Raw genomic sequence first — 21,067 nt, 5'->3', positions numbered from 1 at the left:
TCCCCAATATAATGATTCTTGTGCAGAATATTCTGCTCTCCTTCTCTTGCTGTCCCTTTCCATAAGAATTAAAGTGAATCGCACTTCAAAAATATCTCACCCTTTTTGTTTGAGATACTGCATGAACAAGTCATTATCCTCATGAAAATTATTCTTAGAAGTTTTGAGCTGGAACCCCAATGGGCACATTTAAGAGATTTACAAAAATGTGTTCGATACTACCAAGTAATCAACATCTTAAAACAAAAATAGGAACACAGACAAAAAATATTAGCACCTTTCTTTTTGAACAAAATTGGAGAGAATTAAATATATATATATATATATATATATATATATATATATATATATATATAAAGTTAGATTTAGAACTGACCTGGAGGCTTCACAAGTATCTTAATGTATGCAGAATGTGATGGGTTAATGGTGGTTTTGCTCTGGGAGATGATGCAGGGATCTGAAACTTTAGGGATTGCATGTCAGAGAGGAAGGTCATTTGGATGCCGAGCTCTTTTGGCTCTTATAGGAAATGGAAGAGAAGAAGCGAAAAGTGCCTTGAAATTAATCCAATTCATAAAATATTTACCCACATTCCATTTTATTTTGCAATATGAAACCTTTCTCCAGCTTCCATAGAAATATACTGGTAAAATACAATTCAATAAACATATTCTGAATAAATATACCTCTCTTTGGATTATACTCCTGTTTTGGAAGTCTGTCTCTATTTAAATTTGACACTGATGAATTAGTTTTCACTAAAATGTATAAGTTTTTGCACACAACAAAAATATTGGTTTGGAATCAAACTTCGGCACATGCTGAAAACCATGCTCTTGATACACTTGAATCACAGACGTACCTAATGCATTACGACAATAACTCTTCAAGGCCTTTTATATATATATATAATATATTTAAAGAGTGAATTCACAAAGCCCTAACTTAATAACCTGATGAGCTAACAAAATATATCTGTTATTCAATTTTATAACATTCTTCTCTCTTTTAACAGTAACAATCCCATAGAGGGATGAATTAGTAAATTCAAGAAATTCTGAGATGCATGGCATCATAAAACAACTAAGAAGTACAAATTATTTAGAGATTAGATAGAGAAATAGAAGTGTTAATCTGGGGGACTAAGAGAATACATTTTATAGTGGCCTGGATATTTACGTGGATATGACTAAGATTTTTAATCCCCAATTTGCCTTTTCTGTGATTCAAAAGTTAACAATAGTGCCAATACAAGAATACACGGAAATGCTTATGAAATTAAAGTCTGATGAAAAATCCCTAGAAAAAATTGGAACCTTAGGACTTACAGTATAAATGACTTTGTATTATTTTAAACTTGAAATCCTTTACTTACTAATTGAGTATCAAAGAGAACACTTGGGATAGCCATCTGTACTACATTTCATACAAATAGTTGCTTTCACAAATAAAACTAATGAAGCATTTAAATAAGTCAGATCAGATATGCAAGATCATGTACTGGTGTTACCAACCTTATGCCAAAAAAGTGATATCTTCTTCATTGGGTGGAATACAACAAGTTCAGTTACACAAATAAATATGGCTTGGGTAGCCCATGATTGCAAAGAAACTTGCTCCTATTAGTTAAACCCAACAAAATAAGGTGATAATGATAGTAAAAAAATATTATCTTAACAGGTGATACAATAGCTCATTTGACCAATATTTAAACAAAAATGGCTATTAACTATATGAATCAATTTGCCCAAGGATGGTTTTCAAGTAAAAATATAGCTGAAAACAACAGCCACATATATCAAAACCCAATAACCAGGTTCACATTTATGTTAGTCACTACCTCAATCATACTTATTGTATGCATATTATGAAGTAAAAATTCAAAAACATATTAATTTTCATAAATTAGAATTCTTTTTAATTTTTCACAATGATCAAGTAATTTAGATATTGATAAGTGATTCCCAAAGTCTTGGTGATTATCAAAAATAACAAAACAATGAACCATTTATTTAAAAATGACAATACTATTACAGAAACAAACATTAAAATATTAAGAAACTAGAATGCCAATCAGCTTATGAATGATAAAAAAGCAATGAAATTCATATGCAAATCCAAGATCAGCTGATTGCCAAAAATAACAAAACTTTACAAGGATACTTTTATGAAATATCTGTGGGCTTCATCAACACCAAACGGCATTTTTTAGTGCTTGCCACAGCTGATCCGTTAAGTGATACGTAATATGATGCCCTAAACTATAAAATTAATAATATATATTAAACAAATTAAAAGAATAAAAAAATATTTATAGACATATAGATATTAAATATCGATTGGGCATTAATCAATTTGAATTACAGGGGATGATACTATAAGCTGATTGAGAATCACATTCCACATGCTGTATTTTAATTAAATATAACCAAGTTGCACAAATAGGAAGTACAAACAAGCAATGAATCAAATGAATTATAGTTCCTTAACAAGAAAAACAGATTCACTTCAAATAAAAAATTAGCTTCAATTAAAGAAGCTGACTTCAATTCAACAACCACAGCAAAAAGTATGTTACTTATGACCACCAAAAGTCTGGATTTTGTATCAAGCGTCGTTCAACATTACTATACCAATTCTGGATTCTTGAGAGAGGAACAAGCATATCCGTCGAGTCAGATGGAATTTGACTAGGGGTAAGGGCAAAGCTTGTAACATAATTTAAAAAATGTTGTAATACTTTATGACTCGTCTCCACAACAGTTCTCAAATTGTTAACTGGATTCTCTTCTTTAACATTGAAAATAGGTTCTACTGATATACCAATTTGAGCATTATGCGACATCTGCTGATCAAATATAACTGTGGTGGATGTGCCATCCATTGGCTTCTTTTTTAGATTAGATATTTTGAATATTGCCGATGGCTTTTCATTTGAAATATGGCCAAGCATCTGCCACTGAGGTGGAGCATTAGGGTTGGGCCAACTGAAATAAACTGAAGAAAACATTTTTTCATTAACAAGCTAGCAGCTGAGTCATCAGAATTAATAGTGAACACACAAAAATTATGTATTTATTTACTTATTCGGAAAGGCGTAGAAAAATGTTGGCATAAACACAGTCAACATTTTACAAATAAATAGACTTCATTATAAAACCCCTTGAAATTAAATTTGTATGCCTCCACATAAAAATATAGAAATTCATAACTAAATATATGCTATACTAACAAGCCAAAAAAAAAAGTTTTTCATGCCCTACTCTCAAAATTAAAAGTGCCATGAATGACCCTACTCCAATTATTATTACCTTATACAATCTGCATGTACATATGAAGTGATTTGCTTGCATATTGAGTGAAAATCTAAGACATTTGAAAAAAATAATAAAATAAACTATGGTAATAAATTTCACCATTACCTACTTCAGAAAAAAATAATGAACCCTTTCCCAAATTGATAGGGTTTAATATATTTCTACCATTGATCAAAGTACACATGACCATCCTCACTCAAATTATATGAGCACACACATGACAGCTAGAGATTGGTAGGAAACCAACAGTCAAGAATCAAACTTTTTTATTTCATTAGTGAGACAAACTGGAAAATCTAATGATTTATTTGATAACTCAGGCTTCCTTTATAAAACACCAGGCACCTTTAGCACCATACTGTGCCAAAAAGGATTTTTAAAAAATATTTTTTAGTGATTTCTCTTAAATTTCTCAACTTTTCCATGTTGCCCAAGTCCCCAAAAAATCCCTTGACTTTCCCAAGCAGGTAGGCAGTCCTGCTCTATCAAGTGCCAAAGGTCTCTTCCCACGTCATATGGGAGGGTAGAGGCCCATGACTATTACCCATGATGGGACACATTTTTTTCCAAAGGAGGATGGGTCCAAAAGGATCAATTACATAGCGAACTACTTCTTCCTTAACAAAAGCTGCTATCCCCTCAACCTCCCCCTAAGATAAAATATGAAGCTATTATTTCAGTTTTCAAGATGAAGTTATTGTTACAAACTCCCATGGCATTACATAAAGATCTCGGGGTGTATGCATGATTAGGCTTCCAGCAGCCCAGCATCTAGCTGACAGTAAATGGGTGTCAGTCTACGAAAGTCTCGCTGGGGAATCACCATGTTCAGATTTCACCTGAGGTTAGGAGAGTGTAAAAAGTGTAATCATTATTTTGTAATTTCTAAGTTAATACGTTTTATCAAATGTTTTTAAAGATCTAAGTCTTGTGATTTACTGCCATGTAATCCGGGACAACATAATTATTCTGGTCAAAAGGCTGCTCTTGAATAATTACCACATAATTAGAGCTAGGCATGATGTTCTACCAGATCCAATTGGAAGCCAATGAAGTCTTTTTGCTCCTTACACGAAATGGTTATTTGTTATTCCACATTCTTCCTTTCATTTATGGGGAAGAACTGGTTGAGGATTATTCGGAGCAGTTAGAGGTACAAGGTGTGATAAAAAAAAGACAGTACTGATTTTATAACTTGTTTATTTTGATGGATGCAGCTTCATGGAACTTGTTGCCCTTAAGTACATGCCTTGGCTGACGACACACCTTTGCCAACGTTTCTTCCAGCTCTCAAACCCTGCCTAGTAAGCCACCTTAGGCATCCTCTTCAGGTCCACCTTACAATTAGTTATGATGTCCGCAATAGAGTCAAATTGGTACCCTTTCAAGATTGATTTTAACTTTGAAAACAAAAAAGAAGGTTTTAAGAAACTGGGTCTGCATTGGCTCGATCCAGTAGTTCCTGACAAATGTCCACATGTTTTTGTCTCGGTTCATCAGTCAGCACCTGCGGGATGAATTTTGATGCGACGCACATCATGCCCAAAATGTCTGTCAAAATTGTCTCACAGGATCCAAAACTAATGTTCACTGCTTCGGCTCTCTCCCTAACACATAAACGGAGATTTGCCCACCTCAAATCGTTCACCAATATGACATGGTTTGGGTCTGTCGAAGTGGAAGGCTGCCCCGTTCGCGAATCTTCATCTGTCGAGGTTCTGCCCAATTTAAAATGACTGTATCACTCAAAACACTGGCTTCGACTCATAGCTTCATTAACAAAGGCTTGCTGAATCATTCCAAATATCTCCGTAGCACTTTTGCCAAGTTTGAAACAAAATTTCACACACACACGCCGTTCCTCTAGCTCCTTCATTGCTGCCGTTGCATGCGGCGATGAACAGATTAAGACACGTACCGCCACATACAACTCAACATAAAAAAACACAACACCTCTCCTTTAAGTCAGCAGATGTGTAGCTAGATGGCGCACTGCATGTCGTTTCGATCCGGACTTTTTTCACGACTTGTACTTTTTGAAATTAAACTAAAATCAGATTAAAACAAAATACTACGCCCAAAAATTCATACTTCATTAAAAACCTCTTCAGCACTGGAGCCTCATGGCCCAAACCTAATCTCAATTAGTTTCCATTTTGATGGAGCACTACCTGGAGAGGTTCAGAGAGACTATTTGCCAGTGCTAATTTGCCATGCTTTTCAATCGTTTGAAATTTTTCAATATTTTTAGATAATGCCCAACGCAACAGGCCAGTCACTTGCAACAAAAATTAAGACTATGCCTTGATGATTGTTGTCAAAGTCCAATTTAACTTTTGGGTCATCATCCAAGATCACCAAGGAAAATGAGTTAATGAATTTATAGGACCAAGCTTTGAAGCGTGGCACCAAAGAGCTCATCCAGAGATTCCAGGAGGAGCCCACAATCACATACAATGTATTTCATCACCTACAAAAATGAATGGCACGTTTTGCATTATTACTGTGTGGGGACTTAATTCTTATGCATATAAAAAAATGAAATTAACCTCCATCTCTCTTAATTTTAACTTTTTATAAATTTTCTTAAAAATAAAATTGAATTGCCACTATTTGACACATACCCAAACCCGCAAGGCCAGCAGGGAATTGTTGCAGACCAGTCAAAAATACAACAATATGATTTATGTTGTCAGCCTCGGGAATAGTTATCACAAACTGTGTTTCTCCAACTTGCTGGAAATCTGTTTGTACCTAGAAAGAAATTATTCTGGTACCAATTTGTCAATATACACATTAGTTTATATGTTCATCACTAGGTGGCAAAATGCTGAATACAATGCTATTTTTCATGGAAATAACTCTGGATAATTTGCATCCCATGTCTTTTCTCAGAAGAACAAACAAAAGTTTGAGCAAATGAAATACATTGGAAACTCAGTTTCTCTTTTCTGAGAAGAAAATTCAAGCTATTGGTATAGGATATACTGAACCAAAAATTAGTATGAGCTACTTTCTCCATATTTCCAAATAAAAGTATTACATGAAGTTACAGCATGGCCAATAAATCTATTTGACCTTAATTGAAAATCAATTTTAAATTCTCATTTTGAAAAAATATGTCAAGTCATACTTTCATTGATTCATTTACATTTTCAGAATAAGGAAATACTTGAGCTAAAATTCACATAAAGGGCAAATTAGGTACACCTACATCACAATATGCAAATGCTTTAAGATACTTCAAGAACTGGAATCATCTGTTGTCTTAGTAAAGAGAGGAGTAAATGGGTACACAGGTAGGTAGGTATAGTATAAAACTTCAATTTGAATGTCACATTCTTTCAAACAGAAATGAATTATTACTTTTTGCAGGAAAGAGGCTTGAGTAAAATCGTTTTTACAAGATATTGTACGCCATTATGCTCTGTACTTTTGGGTGGTAAGAGCACTCAATGTGTGGAGAGAATGCAGATATATTTGTGCTTCCAATAAAGAGGGACAAAAATGTGGTCAGTGAGGGTCGCCATCAGTACTGGCAAATCAGCTTTAAAAAATAGCTTCTTTGTCATTACCGTCAGAGGAAAGAAAGGCTGCAGAAACAGACACTCCATGTGCATTCAGCATTTTTAACTATCAATCATATTATACCAGCACACATGCAGGCCAACTGCTATCAGAAAAATTTCACCTCTCTTACATAACTAAAACATTTCCATTGCAAAGACAAAATCATAATACTTTAGTAAACAATATAACAACTTGTTTCGCATGACTTATAAGAAGCATTTTTCTAATGAAACTTCAATGGCATTAACATAGAGGATGGTAATGATGAATACCACAAAATATATGCCAACTTAGCTATTACATTAAGATAAAATCCATGATGCAAAATTACATGCTGTGGCACAGCTTCACAATTCAATTGTTAACAGTTGAATTGAGGACAAGTACATTGCCGCATGATAATATTACAACTGATTTTGGAGAACTATGCAGGAAGGCAGAAAATAATTTTGGTGAACCAGAATGAAAACTTAATTGGAGTATAAACTTGCAACTAATAGGAGTTGGCTGCCCAGGACATATTCCCTACAATACCATACATCCTGCTGCTGATAGTGTCATTATTGATGTGCCTGGTATGATAATGGAACTTCACAACCAACTGATTTACACTGTCTGTGATGACTCCTTTCAAATGCATTATGTATTTGCGGATGTATCTTAAAATGAATGACAGCATTCAACATGAGGGTTGATTTGATAGGCAGGGGTAGAGCTCACCTCATACCAAGCCCTAAATGGTAATTGGTATTCCAGAATTAGGGCAGGGGGTCATTTCCTATCCCCAGAAGATCTTTTCTCTGGACTACCATGCCTCACAAATGTATCTTATAAATCATGCAAGGACAAAATAGCTTAGTTAATCACCAGCTATTAAAAGGTTCATTGAGATGAATTGCTTTTTTCTACATTGGTATCCCAAAGTAACGAACTCTTTCTTTAACAATCGGACCCTCGGGTGGAAATATGAGCCCATTACAGAAGGCCCTCCTCCTAGTGAAAGCCTCTTTGCCTAGTGCAATTCTTCTCTTTATATCCCTACTACTTTGACCGTGTCGGTCCAAAACACTTACGAATTACATAACCTTCTCTAGTTTTTACCATCCTATTTCCATGTTTAGCTTAACCTTTTTCTTTCTAGATAATTGCATTTCCTTTGTTTTATTAATAATATTGATTCTCATCCCATACCTGTTCCACTGAATTTCCAATTCACTAAGCAATGCTTGCAGCCCCTTGGCTGACTGATAAATTAAAGCCTGGTCATCAGCAAACCTAACTGATTCTACGAATTCCCCGCCCACTTTCATTCCTACCTCCAGTTCTTCCCATGCCTCTTTAATCATTTCCTCTGCATGCAGGTAAACAGCAACAGTGATAATGGGCAACCCTGCCTTACACCTCTTCCTAACACTGCCCATCCGGACTCCCCATTCCCCACCCACACCTGAGCAGTCTGAGACATGTACAGGTTGCGGATTAGTCTCCTTTTCATCCCATCTTTTCCTATTTTCTTCAATACACTCATTAGTTTTCCCAATTCACTCTATCAAACGCTTTTTTGAAATCTACAAAACAAGCAAATACCTCCTGGTTGTATTCTACATTGCCCTCGATTAATCATCTCATTACTGCAATGGCATCACGCGTACCTCTCCCCTTCCTAAACCCAAACTGGTCATCCCCTAAGTAATCATTGGCCCTCCTCTCTATCCTTTTGTTTATGATCCTTAGAACAACTTTGGCTGTGTGGGATATCAAACTTATTGTCCTGTAGTCCTCACATAATGTAGACTTTACCTTTTTTGGAATAGGAACTAACACTGATCTCACAAAGTCTTCCGGCCAGATTCCTTCCTCATAGATACTATGAATCAGCCCATATAGCCTCTTCCTCCCACATTTGCCCTAACATTTCAATAGTTCTGCGGAAATGTTATCCATCCCCACGACCTAATTTAATTTCATCTCCCTTAATGCCCTTTCTATCTCATTGTCTAGTAGGCCTGGACCTTAACTATCTTCCTCTACCTCATATTCTTTTTCAATGTGTAACTTTGTTCGTCTAAGATCTTTACTAAACAGTTCTTCTATATATTCCTTCCACCTCTCTTGGATCTTTCCTGAGTCAACTAATATCTTACCCGCCATATCTCAAACTGTTAGCATAGATCTCCCTTTCTTACTTACCGATATAGATTTAACTTTGCTGTACAGGGCACCAATTTCACCCTTCCTCTGCAAACTTTCCGTATCCTCACGCTGCGTCTTCCATGATGCTTCTTTTGCTTTATTTGTTGCCCACCTCAATTTATTGTTTAAGTTTTTGTACTTCATTTTGCCAAACTCTGTATTTGCATTCTTCCATTTTCTCCACTCATCCATCTTTGTAATCATCTCATCCATGATCCATGGTTTCCTAGTCCTATTAGCGTTAACGGTTCCAATAGTGTCTATTGCGGCTTGCAATAACCCTTTCTTCATACTTTCCCATTTTTCTTTGATAATACTTAGCCCTTTACCATCCTCCATAATTTCCTCCACTGCCTGTTGGTACTCCTTCCTTTTTAATGCATTTAATGCTTCTATGCTCCATTTTCTAACCCGCTGTCCCTGCCTTATCTTTTTGAAACGGACGCTAGATTTCATAACAACTAAATTGTGGTCAGAGTCCGCATCCGCTCCCGGGAAGCTGTGCGAATTTATCACACTGTTCCTAAACCTGTGTCTAACCAGAATATAATCTAGCTGATACCTCACTGAGTCACCTGGCATTTTCCATGTATACCTGCGTCTTTTGTGGTGTCTAAACCAAGTGTTGGTGATGACTAACCCCCGTCTCCTGCAGAACTCTACTGCTTTCTCCCCGCAGTCATTCCTTGTGCCTAAACCGTAGTCCCTGACCTCATCACCATCTCTTCCTTTGCCTACCGTCGCATTCCAATCACTATCAAATGTTTCCCTGCAGGAACACACTCGATGATGCCCTCCAATTGATCGTATATCCTATCGACCACTTCCTCTGTATGGTTGCTCGGTGGCGTGTATACCTGAATATGAACCAAGTTAATGAAATTAACAATACAAAGAAAGCGTACAAACGGTTTCAACGCTCCAGCGTCATCATCCTCGCCTTGAAACCGGTTGTACGCTAATAAAGGACAGTGGAAAGTTACTTTGTATTCTTAATTTCATTATAATGAATTTCCACAAGGTTGAGCCAGGAACAATTGAATATGAACCAAGTTCGTCGGTTCTGCTATTATCTCTACTAGTAATAATCTATCCGTTACTTGCTCTAGGTTGACTACACTTCTTCCTACCTCTTCATTTAATACTATGGCAACCCCTCCTTTGCTCTCGTCCCCGCCGCTGTATATTATTCTATAATTATCACTCCAGTAATCCCCGCTATCCTTCCATCTCACCTCGCATAGACCTAAAATATCTATTTTTCCCCTTTCCATCTCTCGCTTAACATTCTCCAATTTCCCTGTCCTCATCATTGTCCTAACATTCCACGTTCCTATGCTAACTAATTTGGTCTTCTTCTCCTGCGTCTTCTGTCCTGCCGCTGGTTTTCCCTTGCAAGGGTTTCGTGGGATGACGACCACTAACGGGCACGACACACGGCCGAATGTGCTGTTTTCGGACTTATAATGAATAAATAAATAAAATATATATATGTATATAAATGTATATATATATACATATATATATGTATACATATATATTTACATATGTGTATATATACATTAAAATAGGAGGGCAAAAACTAGAGCACGTAGAAAAGTTAACGTATCTCGGTAGTGCTTTGGACCAACAAGGAGAAGATTTGCGCTAGGCAAAGAGGCTTTCACAAGGAGGAGGGAGTTGGTGACAGGGCCGTTGAGTACGCATATTTAGAAAATACTCGTAAAAACTTTGATATGGAGCGTAGCTATGTACGGCGCGGAAACGTGGTCATTGATAGACGATAGAAGATAGACGTAGATTGAAGGCTTTTGAAATGTGGGTGTGGAGAAGAATGGAGAAGGTGAAATGGACAGAGAAGAAAACAAATGAGGAGGTACTTGGTATGGTGGGCACAGAGAGGGGTTTGTTGGGAGAAATCCTATGGAGGCAGGAAAAGTGGATGAAGGGGGTATTGACCGGCAGTGGGATGTTGAAGACTGTAATAGAGGGGAGAATGTTAGGCAAACGAGGAAAGGGTAGGAACAGGATAGGGATGTTGGACGGGATGAAGGCAGGAAGAAGGTACTCAGAGATGAAGAGGGACCTGATGTAGAGTAGGATGTTATGTTTTGCTAGGTGTCACAAAATATTTATTTAGTAATTATGTCCGTCCAAAAACCTACCTTAACCGGTAGATTACCTAATAATAATAATATTAATATACATATATATAAATATATATATGCTATATATAATATATATATATATATATATATATATATATATATATATATATATATATATATATATATATATATATATATATATATATATATATGCTTTCGTAGACGTAACACGGAAGTGCCGAATAGTACAATACACAGTAACACACAATATAGAAACAAAAAAAGAACACTCACATATTTTCTTGATATTTTGACGGAAATAATCCGTCTTCATCTGAAGATATAGAAGTAATGACTCAGTCATTTGTGTTACTGTGTATTGTACTATATATATATATATATATATATATATATATATATATATATATATATATATATATAATTATTATTATTATATATGACATAATGGAGCACAAGTATTATTTATTTTTTGCCTGGCCGCTCCTAACAATGTCCTCCTCAAAATCAAACAGCTAACACCAATGTGTCAGATGAGCATCTTCCATCTTTTTGCAAAAATTATACCTCTACTTGAGAAAATAATTATCCTACGAGGATTCTGGGAAAAATATTTTTGACCATTTTAAAAGATTCTGAAAATGATCGAAAATTGTTATGAATAACATAAGATGCATGGAAAGCAAAATTTGAATTATCAGATACAATTACAGTTAGGGAATCCAATACTACAATTGTTGTAAGGCTCTTGAATCCTATCCATGGAGTGCAATTTTTATGTGGTGGAAGAGCCTGAGTTCTAATGACCCCTATAATTGTTCCAGAGAAAGCATAGACATTGCTTCTAGTGAAGAGCCAGATGAAAGGTTGTCTGCTCAGCATCTATTCTCCAGTGAGCTGGCGACAAAGGCATTTGATACCATTGGAGCAGCCCTTTGAGTGATGGTGTCACGTTAAATACACTAATGAAGAAGGCAATGGGAAAGCACCTCAATTACTTATCTCGTGAAAATATGATGGACACAATTATTTGAATGAATTCTGGCAACTATGGGACTTGGCCCACTGGATCATGGACCAGGGTCATGCCCGGCAGTGGGAGAGGCAAGCCTTCTACAGTTTTCATTTCATTTAATTCATATAGAGCAAAATGGACAGGAGCAGCAGTGAACAAGATGTAGAAGAGGAGTAAATCAGAATATTAGGTGGAATGCTAGAACAATGTTGAGGCCAGGGTAATTATTAAATAAAGTGAGAGATGAAGAGAGGAAATATAGACATTTTAGGGCTGTGCAAGGTGAAGTAGAAGAATAATGAGATTTTTGAAGCAAAAATTAAAGAGAGAAAGCAATTAAGTTCCACACAAGACTAGGTTTAATCACAATGAACACTAGGCATATACACCAAAATAGACATAGGGTAACGTGAGAATGTAACTCTAGAATATATCAGTTAGATTACACTATTGTAAGGCACAGATTTTAGCACATCATAATCAATTTGAACAATATTCAAGGAGTTCATTGGGATTCATATCATGATTTAGTCCTAATGAAGTGCAACATCAGATTTAAGAGGATAAAACAGGGAAGATGGATGAGGACATAAAATGCATAAGAATTGACTGGAATGAAATGAAGTACCAGGAGGCATTCGAAAAATGTACGATTGAGGATAGGGAAATATTGCACCGATTGAAGAAAAATGGGAACATATAAAAAAGGGATATCAAAAGCAACACATGAAACTATGGAAACAGTCAACAGAAATAGGACAAGGAAATCATGGATGACAGATGTGATGATTAGGAAAAACGAAGAAAGAGGTAAACAGAAGAATGTAAAAACAGAATTAGGCAAAAGGAGGAACAAAGATATAGACGATAGCCTGACACAGGACACTTATAGGGCAAAAACACAGATGGTGGAAGATAGTGTCCAAGGATATAAGAAAGACTGAAAAGGAAGGGAGAAATATATGCTGCACAGAAAGGTGAAAGCACTATCAAGACATATGAATGGAAAAGCCCAGCACACCATTAAAGCTGCAGTAGGACAATTATTAATTGGGACAAAAAAGATTCAAGAGAGATAGGAAGGTTACATGGGCGGCAAATACATTAGATCAGCAAGTTTAGACATTGAGGATAGCTCAGACATAGGTGTACTTGATTGCAGAATGGAAAGGGCATTAAGGAAATTAAAATAAAAAAAGGCTGAGAAAAGAGAAAATAACCCTGAAAAGCAACTTGTGGGTTCACAAAAAGTTGAAAACATAATTTTTAAGGGATCACTTCATTGAAATTATGTTTATCTTTAACATTAGTTTTCATCTCAAAAGAGGGAAAGGCATCCATAAGTGAGGACATAGACTTCAAAATCTGCTAAGGAGATACTTAAGCTACTCAATAACAGCTTTGAGAAGAGGGAAAATGATCACTTCAGGGATAATGAGTTTTATTTCAGGAAGGGAAGGGCACAATGCCATAACAGTAATGAGGTCACTAATAGAGAGGAACATAGAAAACAATCATTTGTTTTGTGTATTTCTAAGAGGGCATTTAAAAGAATAAACTGGTTGGAATTAATTAACCCAATATAAAAGATAAAAGTAGATTGGAGAGATAGGTAAATCATTTGCAACCTGTACATGCCTCAGACAGCTCAGGTACACGTGCCTGATGGAGAGTTGGTATGGGCAGTGTTAGGCAGTGGAGAGAGGCAGGGTTAGCCAATATCACTTTCTCTTTTTAACATACAAACGGAGGTAATAGTAAAACAGCCAAGATGGAGGCTGAAGGTAGGAGTAAAAGCAGGAGTTGAATCCAGTTTTTTTTGTGGATGATCAGATCAAGCTTTAGTTAAGTCAGTGAAGAGGGTGTAATCAATTTTGAGTGAATTAAAAAATCAGTATAATAGGTAGGGGATCAGAATCAATGTAAACAATATAAAGATTGACATTTTCTAGCAACAGGAAAGCAAAGTAAAATATTAAAATAGGATGGGACAAACTAGGCGGTGGGAACATTTTGCCTTCCTTGGAAGTGTATTGGACCAAGATGTTTGAAGTAGTAGGGACATAATATGACTTGCATTAGGAAATGAAACCTTCACAAGGAGGAAGTTTATCACAGGGATGTTGAGTCAGGATGTAACGGAAAGTCTCATCAAAACATAAATATGGAGTGTGGCTCTGTAAGGCGTAGAAAGATGGTCAATGAAACAACATGATACCTATAGATTGAGGCTTTTACAGTAGAAAAGGTAACATGGACAGAGAGGAAAACAAATGGAGTACTAGGCATGGTGGTGAAGAAGAGAGCATCATTGCGATCAATCCCAAAGAGACAGGAAAGGTGGAGTCAGAGCATTTTAAATGGAGATGACATGTTAAAGACTGTGATAGGTGGGAGAACATTTGAGGCATGGGTAGGAAAAGAATAGTCAAGTCGGAAAGAATGAAAGTAGAAAGAAAGTGAGTAGATTTGAAAGCATTTTAATGTAGTTTGAGGTGCCAGGGTAGGTGTCTTGTAAGATGAAGGTAAGCAATGTTGCATTATTCAGTCCATGCTCATTTAAACCTAACATAAAAGGTAGAATACCAATTAATTAAAGCTCTTGAAGAGCAGTTTCTATCAATTATTACAATGAAATTAGAACATCACTTACAAACTGAATAAAAGAAAGGGGATTCGACTGAAAATTTTCATTTATTTCAAAGTTATGTATTTTTTAAATATTTTAATGGGAGGTTAAATTCATTGAACAACTTGACTATGCTGGACACATTTTTTTTAAATCTTCAAGGATGTAATTAATTTTTTAAGTAATTTGCTTATGAAGGTAAAAAATTCTTTCAAGAACATTGAATTCACAAGTTCTTTATGCTGCTTGACATAGGTAGCAGAGTTGGCTTCATTCTATTGTTTCAGGCTTCACTTCGTGGAAGTCTTTTAGGAAAGGAAAGGTACTGATGATGCCCCAAGTCGGTGAAACGTGTTGTACCATATATAAAATCTGTGGAAAAGTACAAGTCTTTCCTTTTAGTATGGATAGTTGGATTCATGTGAACTATGAATTCCTGATATGATTAAAAACCCAAAGTAAACAATGTCAAAATGAACAGCATGGAGTAAACCAAAAACAATCCCTCAATCAATTTTCAAACCAGGCTGAACATTAAGAGCGATTAAAAATGAGGATGAAGACGTACAGCATGTGCCACTTTTAAAGGTGACTCACCAAGTGGAGGCACCATGTATGTGATGTTGCTTCGGATGTTATGGCATGTAAATAATGCTTGATGACCTACTGATTTAGCCTTAACTATTTTTATATTAGTTTACATTTGTCAGAAGAACAATATCAAAGTTAAAATGTTATTGATCAACACAGAAAAATGCGCATTTCTTATCTAAATTTGAGGACTACATGGAATGATGAAAATTCAAAGTGTGGTATTTTTGAATCATATAGATGGTTCCAGGCCAAATTTCAGTTATCTGGTATTACCAATCTCTATTGTATTTCTAGGACCTAATTTGAGTAAAGTTTAGCAATAAAAATGAGAAACTTTTTTAAATTGTTAATAATACCTATTTTTTCCAAAATTTGATTATCAATTTCAGGATGGGTGGTCATCACAGCCCAGAGATAACTTAATAGCAGGGTGAACAACACAGTGGTACAAAATGGTAGTTGCTCCACTGATTAAACCTCCCTTAAATGATTGAAAACCTGTAAAACATTAAAGAAAATAAAAAATTTCCACCCTAAAAACTTAGTTTTTCCTAAGCCTTAGGGTGAAATTTGAATTCCATTCAAATAATTAAAAGATAGAGCATGAGTTTTTTAAGGAAAATTAATATTGAATTTCAAGCCCTTATAGCACCAAAGAAACGGAAATAAAAATGTTGCTTTCTACGAGTCTTTAATGAATCAAAACTTATGACAATTTTCAAAAATCCTGTAATTTGGTAATTAAAATTTTTTCTCAAAAATCCTTAGGATATAAATACTTTTTCAAGTAGAGGGAATCGCTTTTGTTAGAAAAAGTTGAAGATGGTCATCTGACACAATGTGCCCAAGTAGAATGGAAAGTCTCTAATAGTATGAGCCTTCATGGGAAGACAGAAAATTTCATTAGATGTAAAGATTTAAGTAAACCCATGAAACTAACTGAGTGTGACTTGTTTCATAAGGTACTATTGCAAAAGTGTTATGGAAAAATAGCCTTGAAAATGACAGGCAAGCTTATCCTAAAAAACAAATGAGCACTTGGATATATTTTTGAAACAACACTCTGAATTGATAAAGGTTTGAGTATTATCTTATTATAAGTGGCGATAACAGAAATTTAGAGGTTTTCGCTCATGATGAGCAGTAGCCAGAAGAAATGAATTAATTTTCAATGAATTCATTGAAGACTACAATGCAAATAATGGGCAAAATTACGTATATAAGCTGCTTGTAGCTCCACATAATTATAAAGGATAAAGTTAATGCTCTGGACTAAGCTCAGAAACCACAGCAATTACTAGTACAACATTAAATCCGAGGTTCACTGAACTACGAAGAATAATTAGCAGTAAATATTAATATTTCACTTATCGGATGCTAAATTTAGTGGTTTGTGTATAAAATCAAGTTTTTTAAATTATGGCAAGAAGCAGGCATTGTTAACAATCCCAGTTCACAGAAATGTGTGTGATAACTCTGTGCTCAAGTAATTATTTTATCACCAGAGCACACTAAACACTCTTAATCAATAAAATAACCCACCAAGGCTATTATTCATTCACAATTACACAGGAAACATTTATATCTGAAATTGAAATGCCGTACCAAGATGAATAGCGGCATAATTGAACAAGAACTATAAAATCACACAGGTGTTTGACCTAATATCCGGGCATCACTTCATATCATTTCAACTTGGCTAAAGTGTATCTTTTACCTGAAAAATAACTAGGGAGCATGAGGTGCTACTTTAAATTACAATGCATGCCAAATTTAAATTTTTATACAAGGGTTACATAAACTCAACATGGCCAACGTACAGAATATATCTTACCAATCTTCCGGAAACGATACAACCAAATATTGACATTTTTCCAGCAAAATATATCTATGAGATTTTGGGGATATATGCCAGTTGATGAGGAGTAATACGGTGACCGAATTCCCTCAAACGGTTACACGTTATAAAAGAATAACAAATCAACTATCGTAAAACTGGAATCACACACATTATTAAAATTGAGATGCACTCTTACATATTTTGAATTAAATTGCAAAATACTCGACAGTTACGCTGCACAATAGATACGTAATTTTAAACGCTACACTCACTATACGGTATACTACTACCGGCACAGCGAAATTAGATTTCAGTTTGCTTCATTTTTCGAGTTATGCCAATTTTCGACACCGTTCTTTGTGGCGCATAGTCGCCGGTCACCCGGCGTGCGAAAGGCAAACTTTCAAAACGGTTTCTCCATGTATGTGAAATCACCGACAATATGTATGCAACCCCGCGACTCGAATTTCCCTATCGACTAATTATTGAAACTAATGAAATTTTTACTTTCAGATATCTTTTGCAAAAACTAGCATGTTTTTCTCTTTTTTGTTAATTGTTGTGATTTGATTTTTACCGGCATATAATATACGTTCATTAGGATAGAGAGTAGGGCAAATGAGTACTTAGAGGATGATCAGTTTGGGTTTAGGAAGGGGAGAGGTACGCGTGATGCCATTGCAGTAATGAGATTATTAATCGAGAGGAATATATAACACAACCAGGAGGTATTTGCCTGTTTCGTAGATTTCGAAAAAGCGTTTGATAGAGTGAATTGGGAAAAACTAATGAGTATACTATATTGCAGAAAATAGGAATAGTTTGGAGGGAAAGGAGGCTAATCCGCAACCTGTACATGTCTCAGACTGCTCAGGTGCGGGTGGGAAACGGGGAGTCCGGTCGGGCAGTGTTAGGAAGGGGTGTAAGGCAGGGTTGCCCATTATCGCCGTTGATGTTCAACCTGTATGCAGAGGAAATGATCAAAGAGGCATGGGAAGAACTCGAGGTAGGAATGAAAGTGGGCGGGGAATTCGTAAAATCAGTTAGGTTTGCTGATGACCAAGCTTTAGTTAGTCAGTCAGCCAAGGGGCTGCAAGCATTGCTGAGTGAATTGGAAATTCAGTGCGACAGGTATGGGATGAGAATCAATATTAATAAAACAAAGGTTATGCGATTTTCTAGAAAGAAAAAGGCCAAGCTTAACATTAAAATAGGAGGGCAAAAACTAGAGCAGGTAGAACAGTTTACGTATCTCGGTAGTGTTTTGGACCAACACGGTCAAAGTAGTAGGGACGTAAGGAGATGAATTATGCTAGGCAGAGGCTTTCACAAGGAGGGAGTTAATGAGAGGGACGTTGAGTAAGGATGTTAAGAAAAGACTCGTAAAAACTTTGATATGGAGCGTAGCTATGTACGGTGCGGAAACGTGGTCATTGAAGCAGGAGGATAGACGTAGATTGGAGGCTTTTGAAATGTGGGTGTGAAGAAGAATGGAGAAGGTGAAATGGACAGAGAAGAAAACAAATGAGGAAGTACTTGGTATGGTGGGCGAAGAGAGGGGTTTGTTGGGAGCAATCCTATGGAGGCAGGAAAAGTGGATGAAGGGGGTGTTGACCGGCATTGGGATGTTGAAGACTGTGATAGAGGGTAGAATGTTGGGCAAAAGAGGAAAGGGAAGGAACAGGATAGGGATGTTGGACGGGATGAAGGGAGGAAGAAAGTACTCAGAGATGAAGAGGGACCTGATATAGAGTAGGATGATGGATTTTGTGTTTTGTTAGGAGTAATAAAATATTTGTTTGGTAGTTGTGCCCATCCAAAAACCTACCTTAACCGGTAGATTACCTTAAAAAAATACGTTCATTCTTATTCAGCATTAGTTTAATAACTAATGTTGGATAAGAAAACGCGGAAAAGAAAAAATAAAAATTCATTATTACGGATCAATTGCTTTAAGTTTGGTGACAAAGTATACCTGCGTTATTTTACTAAAAAAGACTGGAACGTTTAAAAATGAAATAATTAATTAAGTAAACAATGCATGTGGATACATTTTTTTCTTTTTTTTTACTTTACTTAATAGGTACTAAGTATCGCTTAGTTCCTATTGATCAATGTTCTATACATATTATGACTTCAGCATTCTCTGCATTTGTAATTAAATCTTACTTATAATTTTTAGCATTAAAGTCAGTTAGTTATTTGCTTACAGTTCCGCCAACGTGAATGTTACATACTCTGAAGCTTATAAAAAATTATTTACTTTTGTTTACTTTTTCACATATTTACAGACATGCAGGTGTATGACATACCTGTATTCCATTCATCCTTCATTGCTGAGGTTATCCTGTGGTGCGGGGGTTCTTCAGAGCGCTATCAAAATGTAGCACAAAAATGGCAACTATGTGGTCACAGTTCATATTTCGCACTACGGATAGGTTCCACAATGAAATTCCAAGCGCTATTGTAAATTGTTTAAATTGCTAGGGCGACTAGCTTCTTTGGCGCTGATAGCAAACTCAAGCCACTAGTTCATCTTCCTTTGTAGTCATTCCCCTATGTTAATGGCATGGTCTCTCCATGGTCCATGGAGTGCAAAGGATTCCTAATGCTCCATGGATTAGCCCTTGTCGTGGGAATGGCGATCTCACCTTTTCCCTTCATTGGCCTTCCTGGTTGTAGTTTGTAATTGAGTTGTGTATTCCTGTCTATAATTGATAGCTTGGCAGCATGTAATTTACTGTATATGTGTTTGCATGAGTATTGGATGAAGGGGTTTTTGCATGAGTGTGTTCGCTACTGTGGGTGTAATTTTCCGTGTTGTTTTTTTTTTGGCATGTGGTATTTTTCCTTTTTACGGTTGGTGACCTAACACCCCCCGCCACACGCCCTTGCGGCGGCTTGCGGGGTATTATGTAGATGTAGATGTAGATGTACTGAAAAAGGGTTTTCTTTTCCTTTTGATTTTTTGAACCCTGCTTCCTTCGTTGATGGATTAAAGCCCTTGACTTTAGTCTTCTTGCGACTTTTGTTTAATCTTAAGTTCACCAGTATTTACCGAGACGGCCGAAACATCTTTGATATATAGTATTTGCAGGATGGTGAGTATATCCGACTTCATTCCATTCTACGTTTGCCAGCTTCGACGTAGGAATGAGTTATTCTGAGATAGAATCATGAGATAAGGGGGCAAATAATAGTTTCCTTAAAGCTTGAAATCATATGTTTTCGGCGCTGCAAGCACTGTAAAACTCCCGGTTTCATATGCTCGTGAGAGCATATTCTAATAGAAATGCCCAAGTTTTTTTGAATGGTCGGTACAATTTTATTATATTGCTTCGTATAAAAAATATGGCTTCGCAGGATGGCCCGGCATTTCTTCGTGATGAAAAACTACAATCGCGAAGGCTCGCAACATATTTACTGAATCTAAATACATTAAACTCTTGCCTTATAAATTCTCCCTTTTAGAAGTAGACGGAGTGAAATGAAAAAGAAGAAATGATAAATACATTCATTAGCGGAGTGGACTCAATCTGCGAATTGGTTACTGCTTTCATATTGGTTTTAATACGTCCACGTGGAGCGATATCAAATCTACTCGCAGGCTGTACAAAATGGCATTATAAACGTAGGATTTCAATTAGGCTAAACTCTCATATTCATGAATAACTTTCCCCTTTACTCAACCAATGTTCCTGTGTTGTAGTTTTCCATTCAAATGCATAGTTCAGTTTTTGTCAAAACGATTCTTCGTAATCTTTCGAGCATTCTTATTTAGCT

At 36.1% G+C, this 21,067-nt stretch overlaps 1 protein-coding gene across 2 annotated transcripts; it reads right to left on the bottom strand.

The window, feature by feature from the left end:
• Positions 1–591: 591 nt before the first annotated feature.
• LOC139687016 (protein OPI10 homolog) lies at positions 592–17,602 on the bottom strand. 2 transcript variants are annotated; one of them, XM_071584106.1, is made up of 4 exons: positions 17,279–17,602; positions 17,050–17,161; positions 5,942–6,071; positions 592–2,997 (listed from the first exon to the last, which is right to left on the bottom strand). In XM_071584106.1, exons 2-4 carry the CDS (start codon positions 17,065–17,067, stop codon positions 2,579–2,581), a joined length of 567 nt encoding a protein of 188 aa, XP_071440207.1. In that variant the 5' UTR covers positions 17,068–17,161; positions 17,279–17,602; the 3' UTR covers positions 592–2,578. The 2 variants fall into 2 exon arrangements, with proteins under 2 accessions (XP_071440207.1, XP_071440206.1); XM_071584105.1 differs by lacking the exon at positions 17,050–17,161.
• Positions 17,603–21,067: the final 3,465 nt, after the last annotated feature.

Source organism: Hetaerina americana, unplaced genomic scaffold (assembly GCF_022747635.1).
Source record: "Hetaerina americana unplaced genomic scaffold, ioHetAmer1.1.p SCAF_16, whole genome shotgun sequence".
Classification (NCBI taxonomy): Eukaryota; Metazoa; Arthropoda; class Insecta; order Odonata; family Calopterygidae; genus Hetaerina; species Hetaerina americana.
Note: the sequence above shows the minus strand (reverse complement) of the source record. Positions and strands in the feature narration are given on the sequence as shown.